This window comes from Gordionus sp. m RMFG-2023, chromosome 1 (genome assembly GCF_954871325.1).
Source record: "Gordionus sp. m RMFG-2023 chromosome 1, tfGorSpeb1-WG-v2, whole genome shotgun sequence".
Lineage (NCBI taxonomy): Eukaryota > Metazoa > Nematomorpha > Gordioida > Chordodea > Parachordodidae > Gordionus > Gordionus sp. m RMFG-2023.
The window spans coordinates 34,735,556-34,757,511 of NC_088775.1; the positions used below are offsets into that span (position 1 = coordinate 34,735,556).

The 21,956-nt window shown below is 28.8% G+C and overlaps 4 protein-coding genes across 4 annotated transcripts; 3 read left to right on the plus strand and 1 right to left on the minus strand.

Moving 5' to 3' along the window:
* Window positions 1-3,150: 3,150 nt before the first annotated feature.
* On the minus strand, window positions 3,151-21,341 carry LOC135931736 (selenoprotein F-like). Its single transcript, XM_065469013.1, has 5 exons — window positions 21,247-21,341; window positions 21,008-21,202; window positions 10,473-10,536; window positions 9,104-9,331; window positions 3,151-3,464 (listed from the first exon to the last, which is right to left on the minus strand). Exons 1-4 carry the CDS (start codon window positions 21,280-21,282, stop codon window positions 9,108-9,110), a joined length of 519 nt encoding a protein of 172 aa, XP_065325085.1. The 5' UTR covers window positions 21,283-21,341; the 3' UTR covers window positions 3,151-3,464; window positions 9,104-9,107.
* LOC135924611 (uncharacterized) lies at window positions 5,837-6,256 on the plus strand. Its single transcript, XM_065459705.1, has one exon. It carries the CDS (start codon window positions 5,837-5,839, stop codon window positions 6,254-6,256), a length of 420 nt encoding a protein of 139 aa, XP_065315777.1.
* Window positions 6,261-7,376, plus strand: LOC135924621 (uncharacterized). Its single transcript, XM_065459713.1, has one exon. It carries the CDS (start codon window positions 6,261-6,263, stop codon window positions 7,374-7,376), a length of 1,116 nt encoding a protein of 371 aa, XP_065315785.1.
* LOC135924631 (uncharacterized) lies at window positions 7,381-8,715 on the plus strand. Its single transcript, XM_065459724.1, has one exon. It carries the CDS (start codon window positions 7,381-7,383, stop codon window positions 8,713-8,715), a length of 1,335 nt encoding a protein of 444 aa, XP_065315796.1.
* Window positions 21,342-21,956: the final 615 nt, after the last annotated feature.

Genomic DNA, 21,956 nt, shown 5'->3' on the forward strand with positions numbered 1-21,956 from the left:
GTAAAAAGAACAATAGTGTATGATTTTTTAAGATATTGACTATTTATATAGAAAATATTTACTATGTTTTATTTAGCTAATATTTTGACATCACCTTATGTGATTATAATAGAAAAACTTAAAAAAAATTCTCCATTTCTAGTGTCCTGCTCCTGAAAGGTGAAAATATATTGTAAAGCAATTTTTGCTTAACTTGAAAACTAAAGAAATCAATATTGTTTAATACTCTGGTGAAAATGACTTAAATAGAAATTCTATAGAAATTAGGCAAATTTGGGAGGAAATAGGAAAAACATATAACTTCAATTATGATCAAGTGAAAAAGAAACCTTCCATTAAAATAGATAATTAACTAATAAATTTTTATTTTTTAAAACTTAAATATCCAAAGTGTTTTGTTATTAATTTGTGAAAATTTTAAGGATTTTTTCAAAACATTTTGGACAGACTTATATATAAATTTATTTAACTATTTTCTTTCTTTTAACATTTTTGTCTTCAATATTTATATCTTTTAAAACTACAATTAATCGTCTTTCAACTATCAAAGTTTGAATTTTAAAAACTGTATAAAATATACTTTGTTCATCACCAGCTTTATTATTGAATCCTCTTCTTTGGTCCTCAAGATTATTGCTACTTTTATCTTTAGTTTTTTTCATAAAGTCTTTAATGCTTAAATTTTTAAATCGCAAAGTCATTTTATTTAAATAGTGATTTTAAACTCGGCTTACAATATTAAATTTGTTAATTTTCAATTAATAAATCTTTATATTTATTTAATTAGGGTTATATAATAATTTAATTAATAAAAATCAATTAAATTTCAACTGTTAATGCTAAATTGATATTTAAACATTATGCATGGTATTGATATTTTATTTTTAACAAAGAATTTGATTGCAAGCTGACATAGTGAAAATATAATTTATATGTATTAATCTAATCTAATAAAATTTAGATAGTCTTATTAATTTTTAAATAATAAAATTAAATCTATATATTACTTAATAGAATTATAATAAATAGGGGACAATCAAAAAAAGTTCTTTTTAGTTTAAGGGATATTAAGGAACCATTAAAAAAAATAATTTTTTTTGCTTCAGGGGGCTATTCAAATTTTTCAGGGGGTTTGAGCCCCTGCGCCCCCCCCCTAGTGACGCCACTGGCGCTACTTAGCTACTTTTAAAAAGTAGCGCGCTAAAAAATTAAATAATTTTAAAATAAGTAGCGGCTATTGGCTATAGCTACCAAAAAAGTAGCGCGCTACTTTAACAACTCTGATTTTTATATTTATAAATTAAATATTATTTTCTAATGTGCAATTAATAAAAAAGAAGGTTTTATACATGCGTTTTTTAAATTAATGATAAAATAAAAAAATATTTTCCCTATATATAATTCGAATGTAGGTTTGGATACAAAAGTTTTCAAATCGGTTCTTAGAGATTCGAACCGAACTGATATTTTAATTTTTTACGAATCGAACCTGAACCTTGAAACGTTATTTTTATCTGAACCTGAAGCGATATTCGTTTCGGTTTAGATCCCTGGGTTAGAGTTTAAAATTAATTCATCTATCAGAGGATTTTACTAAAGCTGACCTCATGCTACGAATTATCACACTTTAACTTTAGAAAATAATTGAGATATAGCGAGCGTGCCCTGCTTTATTGATTATCCATTTAGCCACATGAAATTTGATTTTAATTGTTTTAAAATATAGTTGAGAACTAAAATTAAAAATTCCTTATATATTTCTCATTGACATACTCCTCCCACTAATTATTTAAACTAGAGATCAGTAATGGGCGGTTTCTTTATAAAAATTTAACGTAACCACACATAATTTTTAAAAAATGGTCCACCCATTTATTTTGCTAAGCCCACTCGTTGGCTTTAAGAATTTTTTAATTGGGTAGTTTTGTTCAAATATTTTCACTAACTTATAAAATATTAGAAATAAAAAATTAATATAAGCCCGCCCTGCTCATTTTGCCCGTAAAAATTTAAAAATGCAATATAATTTATCTTTTCTATTTTTTTCAATACCTTTTAATTGTCATGTTTTTAAGCTGAAATTGAATTATTTTATTCATTTGAGAATCACTGTTCTTTTAATAGAATAAATATTATGCTATCTATCTTGTAGAAATAATTATTTCGGATTTCAGTAGTAGTAGTATATAAATTAGTTAGAATAAAAAAATAATTTTCTAGGGAAGGGAAGATGAGAGGGTATGGGTAAAAAAATTAAGGAAGGGGGGGGGTCGTCAACGGCTTAGAGGGGGTAGAAAACATTAATGAATAATGATTCTCATGTTATCGCTGAAATTATTTGATTTAATTATAATTGGCACAAAAAAATAAAAAAATTTTGACAAAAATGACTCATTCATTTTGTATTGCAGGTTCATATTATACCTCGAAGCGAATTTTTTTAAATCTATTTTTATTTAACTTAAATTACCAGCAAATTCACGAAATAGACTCATCTATCACGATTATTAGCCTCTTTTTTCTGCGTGATCATATTTAGTTCATACTACCTTTGTTTTGATTGTGAAAACATATTCAGGTATATTATAATCGCTGTTATGTGTTGTTTTTGTCGTAACCAATTTGGATTCAAAAGATTAAGAGCATGAACGTTTCAATGTTTTCAAATCGTTTTTATACATTAATATAAAAATGCTCATATGATTCAGTTAGGGAAATCTTTATTTCCTATTACATCTGTATTCAACTCAATATCTTAATATATATCGTCTCAAAGCTATTCCTATCTTTCCTTATAGCATATCTGATAGACATAACAAATATTATGTATATGCTTTAGTATTAATTAAGAATTAGGATCGGCACAAATAAATGTTGCCCTAAATAGGATTTAAAAAAATATATAATTTAAATTGGTTTCGATTTTGACATTTTACAAAAATAACTTGGTGCTAAAACATTTAACTCTGGCTAACCCAAAAAAAATGATGTAGTCAAATCTCTTTATCCTAAATAATTAGTCCCCATTATCATATCATGCTATCTGTTTCCTATGCGATTTTAAAACTTAGTAAATATTTAATTTTCGCTTATCTCAATCTCAAGGTTTGACGTTGAATATAATAGAATTTTTATTTCGAATAACAAAAAACATTAATTATTAACAAAATATATGCATATAGAATGTTAAATAAACTGTTAGGTATTTTATAAATCAAATCAATGCTTCTAGGATAAAATATAATTCATAAATTTTTATATAATAAATAATATCCATTATCATTCAATTCAAGAAAAAAAAAGTGGATTGGGTCAGATGGAGGACCGTTTCTCTGATTTTCTAACAAGTAGGAAAAAAAGAAGAAAATAAAATAAATTTTTGTACGGTCTTCATATCGTCATAAGTTTTTTTCTCTCTCGAATTTGAATCAAGCATGTTTTATAATTTTCCTCGTTAAGAATACCTATTAAAGAAAATAAGATATAATTCAGAATAAACAATGCTTCGAAGATAATTAAATCAAGACGAAGATTTAATTAGCCATATAAATCAATTCGAAAAACACTGTTCCACAAAATAACCATAAAAACATTTAATTTTTAAATTCTTCATAAATATTCGTTATTATTGGATCAAGACAAATTTCAAGTTTTTAATATATCGAATATTTATTTAAAAAATAAAAATTAACTATATAATCTCATCACCATAAATTGTGAAAATAAAACAATTAAAACATTCAAAACTCTACCAAATTTTTAATGAAATGCAAGGCATATATTTTAAAAGTTTCCCTCTTTCTTAATTCTGTCACATCCAACCCCCCCCCCCCCCCTTGTCATCTCTTTATCATATAAAAAGATTAACACATAAATTAAATTACTATAATTATTCAATTCCTCCCTTTTTTAATTCTATTTAATTTATCGATCTAACAAATTACTTATTTATTCTTTAGATTTTTTGTTCTTACTTCGTTTCTCGCCTTTAGCCGTGCCTTTTTTAATTATCTATTATCGCAGAATCATTCACGATATATATATACTCTTTTATGATTGGTTTTTAAATCAACCCGAAAATTCGCTTAAATATATAAATAACTTGATCCATTTCTTAAAATCTCACTATATCTATAAGTCCTATCATTCTGACTAAATTGGTAGAAAATTTTCTACTATGCATTTGCATATTCTGTTCTACAATCATTAATCATGTATTACCCCATCTCATTGATATTAGACCACCCTTAATTTTGTGATTACATTAATTTTCAAAATTAAAAATTAAATTTTCAAGGAAAATATAAATGTTTTAAAAATTGTCATGCATAGATTATCCAAATGCTAAGCTAAGATCACCAAAATGTTCACCCATGTTAATTTATACGTCTCATTTTTATTAACTATCGTCTGCTCATTTTTTTCAAATATAACATAATTTATAAAATTTTGACCTTTTAAAATTTTTTTATATCCAAATTCGTGAGATCGTTATTAATTCATTTAAGAGAGTAAATTTTTGCAAAAATTTGGCAAACCAATTAGCAATAAGTGGATATATCAGTAGATTTATATTACGTAAATATAAAATAATTATCAAGCTTACTCAAAATGGAGGATGTCTAAGGCTAATTAATTCGAAAGAGAGTATTTCAGAAAAATTGTTCTTAAAATATAATTTGATGAGATTTCTGCAATTGAGAGTCGAAAAATAATTATTTTATATAGTCTAAGAAGAAACTATTTTTAACAACATTGCAAAGGGAGAACCGATTAAATTGGACTTTTAAAATAAGTAGATTAGACAAAAGAGCAATAGGAGAACAGAATACAGCAATGAATCATAATTAAAAGTATTTTTTGTACGGTACAGGGTTCCCAAGCAGAGAAGGCTTCCATATTGATGGTGAATGGTTATGCTACCTGGTATGGGAATGCCAGAGGTCTAAAATGTATTTCTTATAAGTAATATAATAAATGGTGTTAAATATCAGATATTCTAAACGAAGTACTGATCCCATCAATCCAATTATTAGGATATGCAAATTTAATTCTCCTTCATATGCTGAATCTATAAAGATATACTTTATCCTTGTATTACCCTTCTCCAGATTTTAATCCCATTTAAAATATATGTGGTTTACTCAGACGAGAGCTGAGAAAGTCGCGACATAAAACAAAGGACTTAAAGAATAAATTAGTTTATATGGATATCGATATCCCAGAATATGTGCCAAATTTTAGGGTTAGGGTAAGGTAAAGGTAGATATACCACAATTTTAATATAAACGAGCTAAAATTATAATATTTTAGCATAGTAGAGCCATACTCTCCCAAAATCCTACCTTCAGCCTCATCGTGGCGGGGGAGTGGCAACGTCTTTTGGCGGCAAATGGAGGTCTAAAAGGTTCCCTGTGATCTGGGTCTAGAATAGGATCACCGTCTCCTCGACGGGGTGTAAAAACCACTTAAAGAGGTTGATGTCAGGAAGGGCATCCGATTGTAAAAACCATGCTAGAAAAATTTCCCTATGGTTACAACAAAGCATGGGCGGGGTACAGCCCAAAGTACCCCGTGGGCCTCCTCATCCGCCTACGACAAAAAGAAGGATGGGAAACCTGGTGGAACCACTATTCATGAAAATGAAACCTATGACGGCCATAAACGACCTAATAAAAAGTGGAGAAACCAGTTTGCGGGTGATCGAGTTAGGGTCGCGACATGGAATGTTGGGAGTATGACGGGAAGAGCGGGAGAAGTCGTCGATGTATTGCACAGAAGACATATAGATGTGTGCTGCATACAGGAGACTAGATGGAAATGAAATGGGACCAGAATGATTGGCAAGACTAGCGAAAAGTATAAATTCTTTTGGCAAGGAGGTAATGATGGTAAGGCTGGAGTTGGGGTATTGGTTGCGGAGAAATTGGTAGACAAAGTAGTCGAAGTGAGAAGGCTAGACAACCAGATAATGGTTATCAAGATGATTATTGGTAGAAAGCTATATAATATGATCTCGGCATATGTTCCTCAGGTTGGAAGAAGTGAAGAAGAGAAAGATGTATTTTGGGACAGTCTATTGGGGGTGACATCGAGACTGGCAAATGAAGAGGGGATTATCCTGGCTGGCGATCTGAATGGACATGTGGGAGCGAGTAGTGAGGGTTATGAAAGAGTACATGGAGGGTTCAGTTACGGCATGAGAAATTTGGAAGGAGAGAGGATTTTAGAATTTAGTGATGCTATTTGTTTGTAATACAATGTTTAAGAAAGAATCAGAGAAGCTGGTGACTTATAAGTCGGGTAGTACCAAAAGTGTTGTGGATTACTTGTTATTAAGGAGATGTGATCGATGTATAATAAAAAATGTGAAAGTGATACCGGGAGAGGAATGTATAAATCAGCATCGACTAGTTGTAGGAGATCTCACTCTTAAAGGTGCCAGGGTCACTAAAAGAAAGTTTGTCCCAAGGCTGAAGGTTTGGAAATTGAAGGAGGAGAATGCTAGACGTCAATTCAATATGGCATTGGCGATTAGGGAGGCGGAGGTGGCACAAGCATCTGGGGTGAATGACAAGTGGGAAGCCATGAAGAAAGCTTGGGTAATGACAACTGAGGAGGTATGTGGATGGACAAAAGGGCCGCCTAGACATAAGGAGACTTGGTGGTGGAGCCCAGAGGTAGCGAAAGCCGTGGATGAGAAACGGAGGTGTTTCAAAGTATGGTATAATAGCAAAGAAAATAATGATATTTACAAGATGGCTAAAAGAAATGCTAAGAAATTAATAGCGAAGGCTCAAGAAGAAAAAAGACACGAGTTTGCTAAAGAAATGAAATGCGCTGATGGAATTGGAAATATGGTTAGAATGGCAAAACAGATGTCAAAAAAGAGGCAGGATGTGATAGGTGTAAAGTGTTTGAAAAATATGGAAGGAAAAATGACGATTGATAGTAGTGGTATTAAGAACACCTGGAAGATTTACATGAAAGGACTTTTGAATGAAGAAAATGAATGGAATAATAATATTAGTTGTGCAAAGGTAGAAGGTCCAGGGTGTAAATTTGGCAAGGACGAGATAAGGAGAGCAGTGAAAAAGATGAAGAAAGGGAAGGCATCGGGTTTAACGATGGTGGTATCAGAGATGTTTAAAGGTTCTGATGATTTAGGGATTGAATGGTTAATGAATTTAGCAAATCAGATTGTCACAGAAGGTACTATTCCCGAGGACTGGCGAAGAAGTATAATTATCCCAGTATACAAGGGGAAAGGTGATCCTTTAGATTGTGGGTCTTACAGAGCTATTAAACTCTTGGAACATGCAATGAAAGTATTTGAGAGTGTTAGAAAAGCGGATAAGGGAACAAATCAAAATTGATGAAATGCAGTTTGGTTTTACATCGGGAAAAGGCACGACAGATGCAATTTTTGTGGTGAGACAAATTCAGGAGAAGTATCCGAAGGAAAAGAAACTCTATTATGCGTTTGTTGATTTGGAGAAAGCATTTGATAGGGTGCCGCGTGAGATTACAAGATGGGCCTTGAGAAAATCCGGTGTGGAGGAATGGTTAGTTACCGCAGTGATGGCAATGTATGTTGGAGCACAAACAGCAGTACGGACGGATCATGGTGATAGTGACAGCTTTGAGGTGAAGGTAGGACTTCATCAAGGATCCGTGCTGAGTCCATTATTATTTATCTTAGTAATGGATGTGGTGGCTAGAGAAATGCGTGAAGGACTTCCCTGGGAGATATTATATGCAGATGACCTTGTATTAATGGCAAACAGTGAGGGAGAATTGAGGGATAAAGTTAGTAAATGGAAGATGACTATGAAAGCAAAGGGCCTGAAAATGAATGCATCAAAAACAAAGGTGATGATTGGTGGGGAAAATCTAAAGATAGAAGAATCAGGTAAGTGGCCTTGTGGTGTATGTGGGAAAGGAGTTGCTAGAAATTCTATCCAATGCACCAGATGCCAGAAATGGGTACATAAAAGATGTAGTGGGAAAAAAGGCAGTTTGATGTTAGAAAGAATGACCTTTATTTGTAAAACATGCATGAAAGGGATACATAATAATGATAACCTAAAAAATGGTGGTCTGGATATTGGCAATGGGTTAACCCTAGAAAAAGTGGATAAGTTTTGTTATTTAGGTGATATGCTAAACGCAGATGGTGGTGTAGATTCTGCTGTTGTTGCAAGGATCAGACAAGCTTGGAAGAAGTTCAGAGAGATGTCATCTATTCTTACAAATAAAAAAGTTTCTCTGAAGTTAAAGGGGAAAGTTTATGTAAACTGCGTGAGGAGTTGTTTAGTTTATGGCGGTGAAACATGGGCAATGAAAGCAATTCACGAAGCCAAATTAGAAAGAACAGAGATGAGGATGGTTAGATGGATGTGTGGGGTATCTCTGAGAGAGAGAAAAACTAGCAAGGAATTGCGAGCAAGATTAGGTATAGAAATGATTGGTATGGTAATGCGACGAAATAGACTAAGATGGTTTGGGCATGTGGAACGTATGACAAGAGATGACTGGGTAAAGAGATGCACAATGATGGAAGTAGGAGGATCAAGACCTAGAGGAAGACCCAAGATGACGTGGACAAATGTGATAGCGGCGGATATGAGAAGCTTGAATCTTACAAGTATTGATGCTCAGGACCGTCAAAAATGGAAAAGAAAAATCAGAGGGAAAACTGGCCTACCCGGGTAAACCTGGAAATCGCCATAAAACGGAGAAGAAGAAGTAGAGCCATAATTTTATTTTACAAATTTTATATAATATATATTTTATTTTAATAACTTCTTAAATATAATAATTTATATTAATTTTTGTTCATTATAAATTAAACCTTTATAATAACAAAGGCTTAAAAAAATGAGTGATCATGATTATTTAAATTTAATAAAGATTTTTTAAAAAAATAAGAGTGGGGTAATGTATCAATGAGATGTGGTAGTACATATAACTTTTTTAGTCGCATCATAGCCTTTTTCAGTCGCACAGTGCCCTTCTCTCGTCTAATAAACATTGAAAAAGAACATAATGTGGCAGAAAATGGTTACGATGTGACTAAAAAAGGTATAGAAGGATTATATACCTATTTACAGTTCCGTCTTCTCTTCAGTCTCTTCCGCCGAATCAAGTATATTACCTGCACCAATGTGGGCGAGCAAAAAGGTTTCGAGTTTATCGGTGGTCCAGGCCTCAATGCCAAAACTTTTGACAGTTCCGTCCATTTCAACTAACTTCAGGGTAGGGTCGGCCCCTCTCTCGTAGATTATTTCAAGGGAAGGATATTTTTGGACCGGGTCACTTTGTATGAAGGCTAAGAAAAAGTATATGGATTAATGTTCTTCGTGGAAGCAATCGAGATTTTAAAAAATCGGGAAATATTAATCAACTTTTTATATTTTATCCCTCAACTTGTGAAATATTTTTGATGCAAATATTTGAAAATATATCAAACATTATGCAATTAGAAACCGTAGCAAGCAACAGTTAGTACAAATTTTACAAATTATTTTTAGTATTTCATAAAAATAATGTTATAAATAAAATATATAAATATTTATTTCAAAGTTAATCAAATTAACCCATTAATTGTTAGCGTAAATGTACCATTACAAAAATGATTAAAATAAAATATTTAGAAAAATTAAGTAACGAAGAAGCTAGCTAATAAATATTTTCACATTTTTGCCCAAACAAATTATTAAATAATGAATTATAATAATTTAAATCATATTATAAAATTTCTATCAACAAGATATTAAAACACTATGTTTATCTAATAAATTGATTTTATTTAGTATTTTAAAAAAAATATCGGACCGCCCATATTTTTTAATTAAATTTTTTTATTATTTTATGATGAACCTAAATTGAATTGTTTAAAAAAACCAACTTATTTCAAAAGATAGAGTAGCTTAAAATTGGATATAATTTTTTGTTATATTATCTATAACAAGAAAGGGATTTTAGATCTAACGAGTCACATTTAGTTAGTGTGGTAAAACGGACACAGTTGATTTTTAAAAACTAGTAACTAAAGATTTTAGCCAAAACTATACCCAAGATTAGAAAATTTTCCCGTAGATTACAGAAAGGTCTGAAGATTCATTGAAAAAATTTCGACGCTTAGGTAATGTTTTGGCTAAAATTTCGCCTTTTTTTAATCGGTTAATTAGAACCGGCGGTTTAAGCGATAAACATTGCCCATATTTTAAATGAGATGATTAATTTTTGGAAAATAAAAAAACAAAATGAATTTAATCATTCAATATAAATATCAGATAGGTTTGGTAGTAATATCGAAAAAAATCAGATCAGATCGGTGAAAATTTATGGATCGGCTTAGCCCTTAGTTAATATCAAAATAACATCTATTTAAAATTGATAAAAAACCAAATATATATTGTATTGTAAAATTAGTTATTTTCCAAACATTCATTTTGTAAAACATATACCTTGAATCTGAGGAAAACTTCGAATTTTTCATCCACAAATGACTAATTGAGCGGATCGATATAACTAAATTGTTTGTTAATAAAAAGTGTATATATATATATATATTAAGATCTAATCTTGTAAGTGTAACCCGGGGGCATCATCGCAAATGACCCTCCAAATAAACCCTGGAGAGGAATTCATTTAGAATTTGCAAGACCCATTAATGGAGAGATATATTTAGCGATAATAGAAAGTTTCAGCAAGTGGCCAGAAATACAAAAACTTTCTACAAATGTTACGGAAGTAGGAATTGTATTATACATTTAGCCACTTTGCACACCCAAATACTATTGTTATAATAGTCGATAAATAATAATGTTTGCAAACAATTATTAGTATAGTGATGTGTATCCCCGAGATCAAATTGAGAGGTGAAGCGCTTAGTACAAACTTTGAAAAGTTTTTGAAAAAACAAAGATGTAATATTTTTGATATTATCTGAACACTCCTTAAATAACGCATAAACAATTTCCATGTTAAATTATGCTTAAAAATACCATTATAATTACTAAAACCTATTTACTTACATCCCTGCATACCATTACCAGGAATTTCAAAATGTGAATGGGAAAATATAAGTGAAAGATTTAAAAATAACTGGGGAACAGGTATGGTCGTTAAAGAACAGAACCAATGAAGTTTTTTGCGAAAACAAATTAATAGTTATGGAGAAGACATTACCAATATTAAATATCGGTACAAAGGGCCGACATTGAACTTTTAGAAAATATATCAGATCGGCCAATATTTTAAAAAAATTTGACCTATACCGAATTTATACACATTTTTATTTATTTTTGAACTAATCTTTAAAACTATAAAAAGTGTGAAGGGGCGCCACTTATAAAATAGAGTTTTTTTTTAAATTTTTTAACGATAAAGTATATTAATATACAAATATAAAAGAAGATTACCCAAAATATTTGTGCATTTTGTTATTCCAATGTTTTTATAAAGAACTTATAGTAAATAAAAATCAATTTTTTATTATTAGCTGTGGTATAACTTTATTAATTATAATATATTATTATATTTTTATCTATATCAGAGATCTGGAATAATTTTATTCTCTTATGTTTATAAAGAAAAATATCTAATATATAATTTTATTAATTGATATTGAATTTTTTAAAATAAAGATATTATAAGTTTGTTATATATAAAATTTAATATGAATATATATAAATGTATATGGTGTACTAGCATCTAAATTTATACTTATTTGCATTAAGGCTAATATATAAGTGAAAATTCTGATCATCATCAAAAAAAATAATAAAATAAAAACTAGGGATGTACCGATATTTTTTATCGGATCGGGCCGATATTTTACCCATTTTAAAATATCGGTTATCGGCAAATATTATAAAATTTTCCGATCATATCCAATAAAAAATGGCGTTTTTAACAAAATAAAATATTATAAAATTTTTAAAAAAAGTTATATATCTAAAATACCATTTATTTTTATAAATAAAATCGAAATTCATTTGTTTAATTTTTTAATAATAATAATTAATTAACATTCTGCTATATTGTTATTTTTTTTGCCCATTCTGTGTATAAAAGTGTGCGATAATCTCTTCAGAATCTATTTTTAGTGAAATTGACAGTCCGCATCGCCGCAGACTGACCTCTGATAAATTGGAAATTTTGGTATTTCTAAATAAAAATCTTCGATATACTTACTATGTTAATAGATTAATGTTATTACCTATTATATAAATAAGTGATTTATAAAAATATTTTATATACTTTTAGAATTGCAATTGAATTGAATATAAACTATAACTGATCATTATAATATATTTAAATGACATGTTATGGTATAGTTAGATGTTATACTAATAAAAAGTATATTAAAAATTAAAACCATTGGTATCTTTACAGAATACAAAATTAGATATGATATCGGATCGGCAATCGGCCGATATCCATTTAATATCGGATCGGCTTTTAAAAAGCGGTATTGGTACACCACTAATAAAAACCTTTATCTACAAATTTGAAAATCAGAAATAAACGCTTTTTTAAAAAATTTATACAGAGATTTTTATTTTTTCCTTATCCTATATTATATAAAATAATGAGAAAAATGTAGATATTGGTATGAGGGCTGTTTGAAATATATATTGACAAATATTGGATCGAATTGGTGAAAAAATTATGGATTGATGCAGCCCTAATATTAATCATTGGTACATAGATTCAACAATTATGAAATAATTATTCAGGAGAGGAAGTACCAATTGAAACAATGCAAAACAGACCTTCAATAAAGTATCATCAAACAATGAAATTATTCATACTCAAATCTAAATAGCCAAAGACATTTCATACATTACAATAACTGAAGAAGAAACAATAAATCAATACAAATTTACCTATAGTAGTAGAAAACGAAAGTAGATGTTGTTATTCAAAAAAGATAAGAAAACAATTTATCTCATTTCAAATTGAGAAATAAAAGAAGAGGAAAAAAGAATGTATGTAATAGATTGAAATGAATTAAATTAATTGATTAATTTACATTGTCTAGATTAGATAAATAATCTTTTATATGATTAAATAAGTAATTAGTTGTAATGTAACAAAATATATACATATACACTTATGTCAAATTGAAATATAAAACAATCAAAATAGCAAAATTAGTAAATATTAGATGATAATTATATAAATCTGTAAAAATGGGAATAACTATAATAAAAAAGATCCTTATTTTGTATTGTAAAGATATCATTTGGTTTAAAAAATAATTATGAAGGAAACAAGTTAATTTTGAATTTTAAATTAATTTTATTTCTTCTTTTAAAAAATCAAATAATAATAATAATATGTAAAACAATCAACTGGTATATATAATAAAACATTTCAATAGATATTCAAATTAATACTCAATTAACATTAAAATAAATTATTTCAACTGATCACAAATTTAAATTAACTATTGACAAACAAAATTAGCTCCCATAAAAATACTAGTTTCCCTTTCATATCTATGCTAAGAATGGACAAATACTAATATTAAAATGCCTTATTATAATTAACTATACATATATATATTATGTAATTATTTTTACTTAGAACAATTAAAATAAATTATTAACTGGCTATATAGTTATACATATTATATAATATAAAATAATTAATGTTACAATCAGATGTCTTTTTAAATTGGAGCTTGAAGATGTTGACACTGATATAATACTTTTTGGTCACATTTTACATTTGGTAACTATTGAATTACCTTTTGATAAAACAGTGAAATATTTTTGATATTTGGGCCATGGTAATTCTAATTCATCTAATATTGAATTTTGATTTTCAGAATCTGATGATGAAATATTTATATCCATGCAAATGCTAATCTATTAAATTAAAATATAAAATATTCAAATTAATAAACTTTAATCTTATCTTCTCTAGCAGTAGCACGTTATGGTACGTTAATTGCAATATGAAAGAGGAAAAAGTAAAAACAGCTGATTAAAAAATATAAGACTTTTTTGTTAAAAAATTGGATTAAATATTAATTTTTCAAATAAATAAAAATATAAGACTTTTTTGTTAAAAAATGCGGATTAATATTAATTTTTCAAATAAATAAAAATAAAAGTGTTTTTAAAATTTAACGAACGTAAAATTGAACGCGTTCATCAAAGAAAAGGAACGCCGTTCATCACCTTTTTTCAAAAAAACGAACTTCACAACACTACATATTATTATTATTATTATTTGATTTTTTAAAAGAAGAAATAAAATTGATTTAAAACTCAATTTAACTTGTTTCCTTCATGGTGCCCCGGCACGTTTTTGTAAAAATAAAATAAAATTTTCCTTAAATTAAAAAAAAAGTAAAAAGAAAATTAAATTCGAAGGATATTTTTTTTTTTTAAAAAAATAGTCAAATATTATTCTGATATATACATATTCAAAAGGTAAAAAAGTTTGAATTTAAGGCGATTAATTTGCCGGACACTATTTTCATCGCACAATGCTCGTGATATGTGTGGTTGTGATGCTACGCACTTATATGTTAATGAATGGGAGACCGCATATTATTCAAGATAAGAACTTTATGTTCATAGATTGCGTGATCACAAAATGTTAAAACTTACAATTTTACGCCAATTTATATTTTGATACGCTTATTATGCTACAAATTATAGTATATAAATTGAATACGAATTACACATTTTTTCATGTTATAGTATTTTCTGATCTATTTTGATAATTTAAATATAAAGACATATTATCTGATTTTCTTTTATAACTTAAAATTAGAGATTTAGAATAATCTAGTTTTCTTTAAAAACTTAAATTTAAAGAATTATCCAATTTCCTTTGACGACTTAAATTCGATGGGATTGAATTATCTAATTTCCTTTGACGACTCAAAATTAAAGCATAGGATTTTTTTTGATTTGCTTTGACGATATAAAATTTAAAGACATAGAATTATTTAATTCCGTTTAACGATGAACATAATTTTTTTGTTCGATATGAAATTCATAACTTAAAACATATAGTATTTTCTTAAAGTAAAATTTTTATTATGGACAAACTTAATGCTAATTATGGACAATAAACTTACTGCTATATGCGATCCGTATCTCAGATTTCCACAACTTTTTGAAGAGACGGACACATGATATGGTTGAGACATACTTTGAGGATTACATTGCATCTGACGCATCTAAGGCTAGGACCTTATTAGGTAACTTATCAATTGACATTTATGACAAAATTACATCCGTGTGTTCAAAGGCACAATTAAAAGATTATAAGGTTGTTTTTAATAAACTCAAGTTATTAATTCCGAGGGAAGATATAAATTTAAGTATAAAAAATTTTAACTTAGCGATACAACGTGACGACGAGTCTTTTTATACATTTTTCTATAGAATACATAAATTACATAAGAAGTGCAATTTCCTAGATGACAGTAGAATTAAGGAGAAATTGATAATGTGTACTTTAAACGATCATATCAGAAGGAAGTTGAATAAGCATAAGGACTGGACTGTAGATGAGATGATGAAATTAGGAGTTGAGTTAGATAGTAGCAATATTTAACCAGACGTTAGCGATACAAATTATGTAGACAATGATAAAAAATTGGATAAAAATAAAAAAATTTCTAATTCAAATATTGAATGCAAAAGTACTTTTAGTAATAATGAGAATAATTCTAATGATAATGAACGTAATAATTTTAGAGAAAATAATTTTAATTGTAATGGGCGTAACACTCATAGGGAAAATTTTGATTTTAGGCCTAATGATAATGCTAGCCGAAACTATCAAAACAATAATTTTCGAGACAGTGAGGGTAACTCTAGTTCGTAATAACCAATCTTCGAACAACAATTCAAACTATAACGGAAGAAACTCCATGTGGCACAATAACAATAATGCAAACAATTATGATAGAAACAATGCCTGGCAAAACAACAACAATTCAAACTATAACGGAAGAAACTCCAGGTGGCACGATAATATCAATTCAAACAATTATGGTAGAAAGAATGCCTGGCAAAACAATAATAACTTTAGGAGAAATATCTCCTGGTCTTACAACAACCAAAGAAATCAGAATCAATATGATGATCGAAATGGTAACCGATATGAATCCTACAATTATAACAATAATAGTGATGGAGGAAACAATACATGGAAAAACTATAATCTAAGAAAACAAATAATATCATGATCAGAGCCAAAGTAATAGCAACAATTGCAATATGAACATTGAAGAGATTGTGGAAAATAAAAATGACGCTATACAAAATAATAATGATAGTGATTTTAATGTCAACAATTTAACCGAGCATAAACTTAATGACAATTCATTTATGACTTCTTTAAAAGTAAATGATGTTACCGTTACTATGCAAGTCGATACAGGATCTAAATTTACGATTATACCTCATGAAATGGCTAAACAAATAGGTATTAAAGATCTTAAAAAGTCCACTCTACAACTCTCAGCTTATGATGGAAACTTAATTGAAATTATCGGCGTAACTCAAGTTAAAGTAAGCTACGATGGTATCGCCAAACACTTGCAAGCAGTGATCGTAAAGTCTAATAAAAATGCATTATTGGGACGAATGTGGATCAATGCCTTTAGTAATATTTTGAACAAGTTTATAGCAAACATCGATATCAATTATGAAGATGGAATAAATAAATTAATAAAAGATTGTGAATTTAAACTGACTACCAAACCAATCAACAAAGTTAACGTCAAGATACATTTACGAAATGATGCCAAACCTAAGATAATACCACCAAGGCGTATACCTTATTCAAAAATAGATGCTGTAACTAAAGAACTTATGAGATGGATAGACGAGGGAGTCATTGAGCCAGTGACGGATGTTCGATGGGCAAGTTCTATAACCGCTGTCTACAAAGAAAATGGGAGCGTTAGGGTTTGCGCCCCTGCTCTTGAAAATTTCAGATACCCACTTCCAAGAATAAACGATCTTATAGCTAAGCTCAAGGAGGGGAAGAAATTCAGCAAGATCGATTTCAAAGACGCGTTTTTACAAATCCCCATCGACAAAAACTGCAGAAACATATTAACCATATCTACACACAGGGGATACTACAGGTTTACTAGACTTCCTTTTGGGTTAAGGACTTCTGCAGTTTTTCAACAGATTATGGATCAAATTTTCGGTGACATGAAAGATGTCATCTTTTATATTGATGACCTATTAATAACGGGAAATAGTGACGAAACTCATTTCAACAACATAAAAAGAGTTTTTGAAAGAATATTATCTTATAGCTTAGTGCCTAATTTTGCAAAAAAGTCTGAGGTTCTTAGGACACGATATCGAAGCCAATGGGATCCACGCCAACCATGACAAGATCGAGGCGATCGTTAGAATGCCGGAACCAAAATCAGCTGCTGAATTGTCAACGTTTCTGGGTATGGCGGGCTACTACAGAAAATTTTTGAACAACTTTGCTGAAATAGCTGATCCTTTATACAAGATTGTCAACAAGGAAAAATGGGAGTGGAATTTAGAACACTCCAAAAGTTTTGATGATCTTAAGACGTTGATTAGTCTTCCTCCAGCTTTGACGTACTTTAATCCTGAATTACGTATCGGAATTGCGACTGATGCATCTAAAAGAGGTTTAGGAGGTGTTTTGTTTCACACCGAAAAAGATGGCAAAAAACCCAATAGCTTTTGCGTCGAGAACTTTAGCAAAGTCCGAGATAAATTATACCAATATTGAGCGTGAAGCTCTGGCCATTATGTTTGCTATCAAGAGATTTCAAGAATACTTGATAGGGACTAAGTTTACTATTGTAACGGACCACAAGCCGTTAATCCATATTTTCACCAAAGGGCTCAAAGATAATATTACCATGTCCTTAAGATTACAGAAGTGGAATATAATTTTGGGGGGTTACGACTTTAGCATCAGTTATAAAGCTGGTAAATACAATGTTGTTCCTGATTGCCTCTCAAGATTACCACAAGTAATTGATGATGACGTTATTGATGATGTCGCAATTATAAATGACTTTGGCGATATACCTCTTAGTTTTGACCGAATACGTGATGAAACGTCCAAAGATTTTGAATTATCTCAAGTTATTAATGATATAAGAAATAATGTGCCTATTAAAAACAAAACTTATGAAAATATTGAATATGAACTTAGTATTATTAAAAATTGTCTGTACAAAAGCAACAAAATAATAATTCCAGTCTAAGAAAGAACATATTAAAGGCATTACATGAAGGTCACATGGGAGCAGGTAAAATTAAATCCTTAGCCAAAGATCGCATGTGGTATTTGGAAGTTACAAGTTGCGACGATTGTAATATTTTTCACGACAATCCAAAGAAAATACAAAATCCATGGGTATTGGCGACTAAACCTTTTGAAAGGATTCACGTAGACTATGCGGGTCCATTTTTTACAAAAATTAAATAATCGTCGATGCCTATAGTAAATTTCCAATCATAGTTCATGTAAAAAACATCACGACTGAATTCACGTTGAAAGAAATTTATAAAACTATTTCGCTTTTTGGCATACCTGAAACCATTGTCACAGATAACGGTACCAACTTTACAAGCAAAGACTTTGAGATATTTTGTAGTAACTATGGAATAAAACATGTACTAACATTCGCCTACCATCAGCAATCTAATGGACAAGCTGAACGTATGGTGAGAACATTCAAAGCTCACATGAAAAGAAACATAAAAATTGACTTAGAAACTGCACTGGACAGATTCTTGTTTAACTACAGAAACACACCGAATGATACTACAGGTGTCACACCATCCAAAAGAGTGTTTAACCGAGATATTAGAATAAAGTGGGACTTATTGAAATCATTGGAGGATAAAATTGATAAAGTCAACATATCGCTACCAAGAAATCGAACCTTTAATATAGGAGACTTCGTTTGGTACAAGAAACAGAGTGATGACACGTGGTGCAAAGGCAACATCACGCACAAAGAGTGACACCATGTTCCAAGTTAATACGGATAAAGGTGTAGTAAGGAGACATATAGACCAGTTACGAAAAAGGGAATGTTATAATAGATTTAAATATTATGAAAGTGACCTTAAGAATTCTTGTAAAGAGGGAAGTGTAGACATAAGTAAAAATAGTAAGATACCTTTCAGACCATCAAGAAATAAACAAAAACCTTCTTATTTAAAAGATTTTATAACTTAAATTATTAAAATAAAATATTAAAACGTAACTTAAATTATTAAAATAAAATATTAAAACGCAACTTAAATTATCAAAATAAAATATATAAAACGCAAAATTTGAAAAAACGCGAAATATTATATAATAATCTTTTTTTGATTTATCATTCTTACGGAATTCTACATATTTATCATTCCATATTCCAAAATTTTTATTCCAAATCGCAAAATATTATATAATAATCTTTTTGATTTATCATTCTTGCGGAATTCTACATATTTATCATTCCATATTCCAAAATTTTTATTCCAAATTCTTTTTTCCAAATTTAAAATTTTATTCCGTATTTGATCAATTATTCCTTATGATAATGATAACGTACAACAATTTTATCAAACTACGAAAACGTATGGACTCACGCAACTTAAACATAGACTTATGCGCTCACCGAGCAGCAACTTGATACTTTGTCGAAGAGGGGAATGTTAATTGCGTTCAATTAACATAATTTATTGTAATGTTAATTTAAATTTGTGATCAGTTGAAATAATCAAGTTAATTTTGAATTTTAAATTAATTTTATTTCTTCTTTTAAAAAATCAAATAATAATAATAATATGTATAACAATCAACTGGTATATATAATAAAACATTTCAATAGATATTCAAATTAATACTCAATTAACATTAAAATAAATTATTTCAACTGATCACAAATTTAAATTAACATTACAATAAATTATGTTAATTGAACACAATTAACAAATTATATAATTCATTAGAGGATAATTTTATAGTTAAATTTTAAAGCTATAAAAAAATCTTCAAAGATTTTAATTTCCAAAATTTTGAGCAAAGTAAAATTTGATGAAAATTCCTGTTTGAGCATTCTCAAAAATCTTCATTTTAAAAAAAGATCAAATATCTTTAAGAGCATTTTAAGCTTTGTTTAATTTTATATAAATTTAAAAAGTTCATGTGATATTAGAATAATTTTAACATAAAGGGGAATATAAAATTGATTGTGCAAATAGTATACACTAGTTTTATTACATTAAAAAAAGATCAAATTTATAGCCATTTTTCAGAGACGTCAAAAGATCAAATTGAGCAATTCAAAAATTTACAAATATCAGGTTTAGATTAGATAAAAATTGTTTCATGGTCCACACTTGTAAAAAAAAAATAATATCTGCTGTTTGAATCTTTTCACACATAAGCTTATTAAAATCCTGTGCACTATTCTCAAAAAAATAATAATATTGTGCCATATGTACAATTAAAATTATTAGATTCTCTTGTCAAATTAAATATATTTGAAGAGAGAACAAAATCTATAGTTCAGAACATTTCTATATCCTAACTTACCTAGCTGGCACAATTGAATAGCAAATTATAAAAATATCTAAAAAGTTACTGATATGTATGCTAATCTATCAATCAAAACTTTTATTAATATAATTATTAAAAAGTAGAATATTTAAATTTTTTATGGTTTAATATGTAGATAATAATGACTAATACCATTTTCCAGAGCTCATTTATTTTTTATATTTTACTGCTATCATGGAATTTTCACAATTTCATTATATTGTAAAATGTTTTATAAGGAAACTAAAAATATGTAGTAAATAAATATAAAAGGCTTTTTATATGATTTCCCATATTTTGTGTAAAAATAATATTTCTAAAGAAAGCCTGATTTTTTTTTAAATTTATGGTCTTATCCATTTGCTTGGACTGTGGATAGGTCCAGGCCTGCTGGTATGCAAGTTTTATAATTTACCTTAATTGAAGAATCTTCTTTGATATCACTTAGACAACATTCTTTGCACCTTATATAAGGTAAATCTGTTACATTCAGAGAAGATAATTTTTCACAATCTCGACAATTAGGTGCGATAAATCCATCAAATGAGCAGCTTTTTTGTTTAGAGGCTGTAGCTTTGTATAAACCAGTGGTTAAAGTTTTCAACAATATCTTTATATAATGAAAAATATATTATATATATATAAATTTATTACAATATTAAAGAAAGTGAGAATGCTATGTGGCAGCATAATATAAAATTATTATTGCCCGAAAATAGAACGATTGAAAGGTAATAACAGTTGATAACTTGATGTATTTTAAACTAAATGGGCGAATTTATGCATTGATTATTTTTAAGACATTTATATGCAGATCTAACTGCATTGACATCCACGGCTCCTTTTTTTGACCAACTCACACCCAACATACAATTTATTATACTTATTTTTTTTATTATACAGTTTTTATATTTATTTTATTTTAGAAATAGTTTACATGATATTTTTAATATATATTTTTAAATTACGTATATATGTTTATTTTAGCGTTCAATTTGACTAATAAAAATGTTATATACCATAAAAAAAAATTTAAAAAAAATTAATATATTAATTATTGTTATTGTATAAACCTCGCTCATATAGACTATCCTATAACAATTTTTATGGCTATCATCAGGTTACTTTAAAGAAAAAAATTCATAATGAATCTATACACATATACTAGCACTATAAAAATTTGCATATAAATGCAGTGTGTTTTTCCACTCTCTTTGTTACTTCCACTGATTAGAAGCACGGTGTAGGCCTAAACAAACATTCCTGTCATGCGAAATGTCTCATATATCAATTTTTCAAAATATCTGACTTGGATACATAACATTTTTGGCAGGGGTGCCTTTGATCGTAAGACACTTCATCGT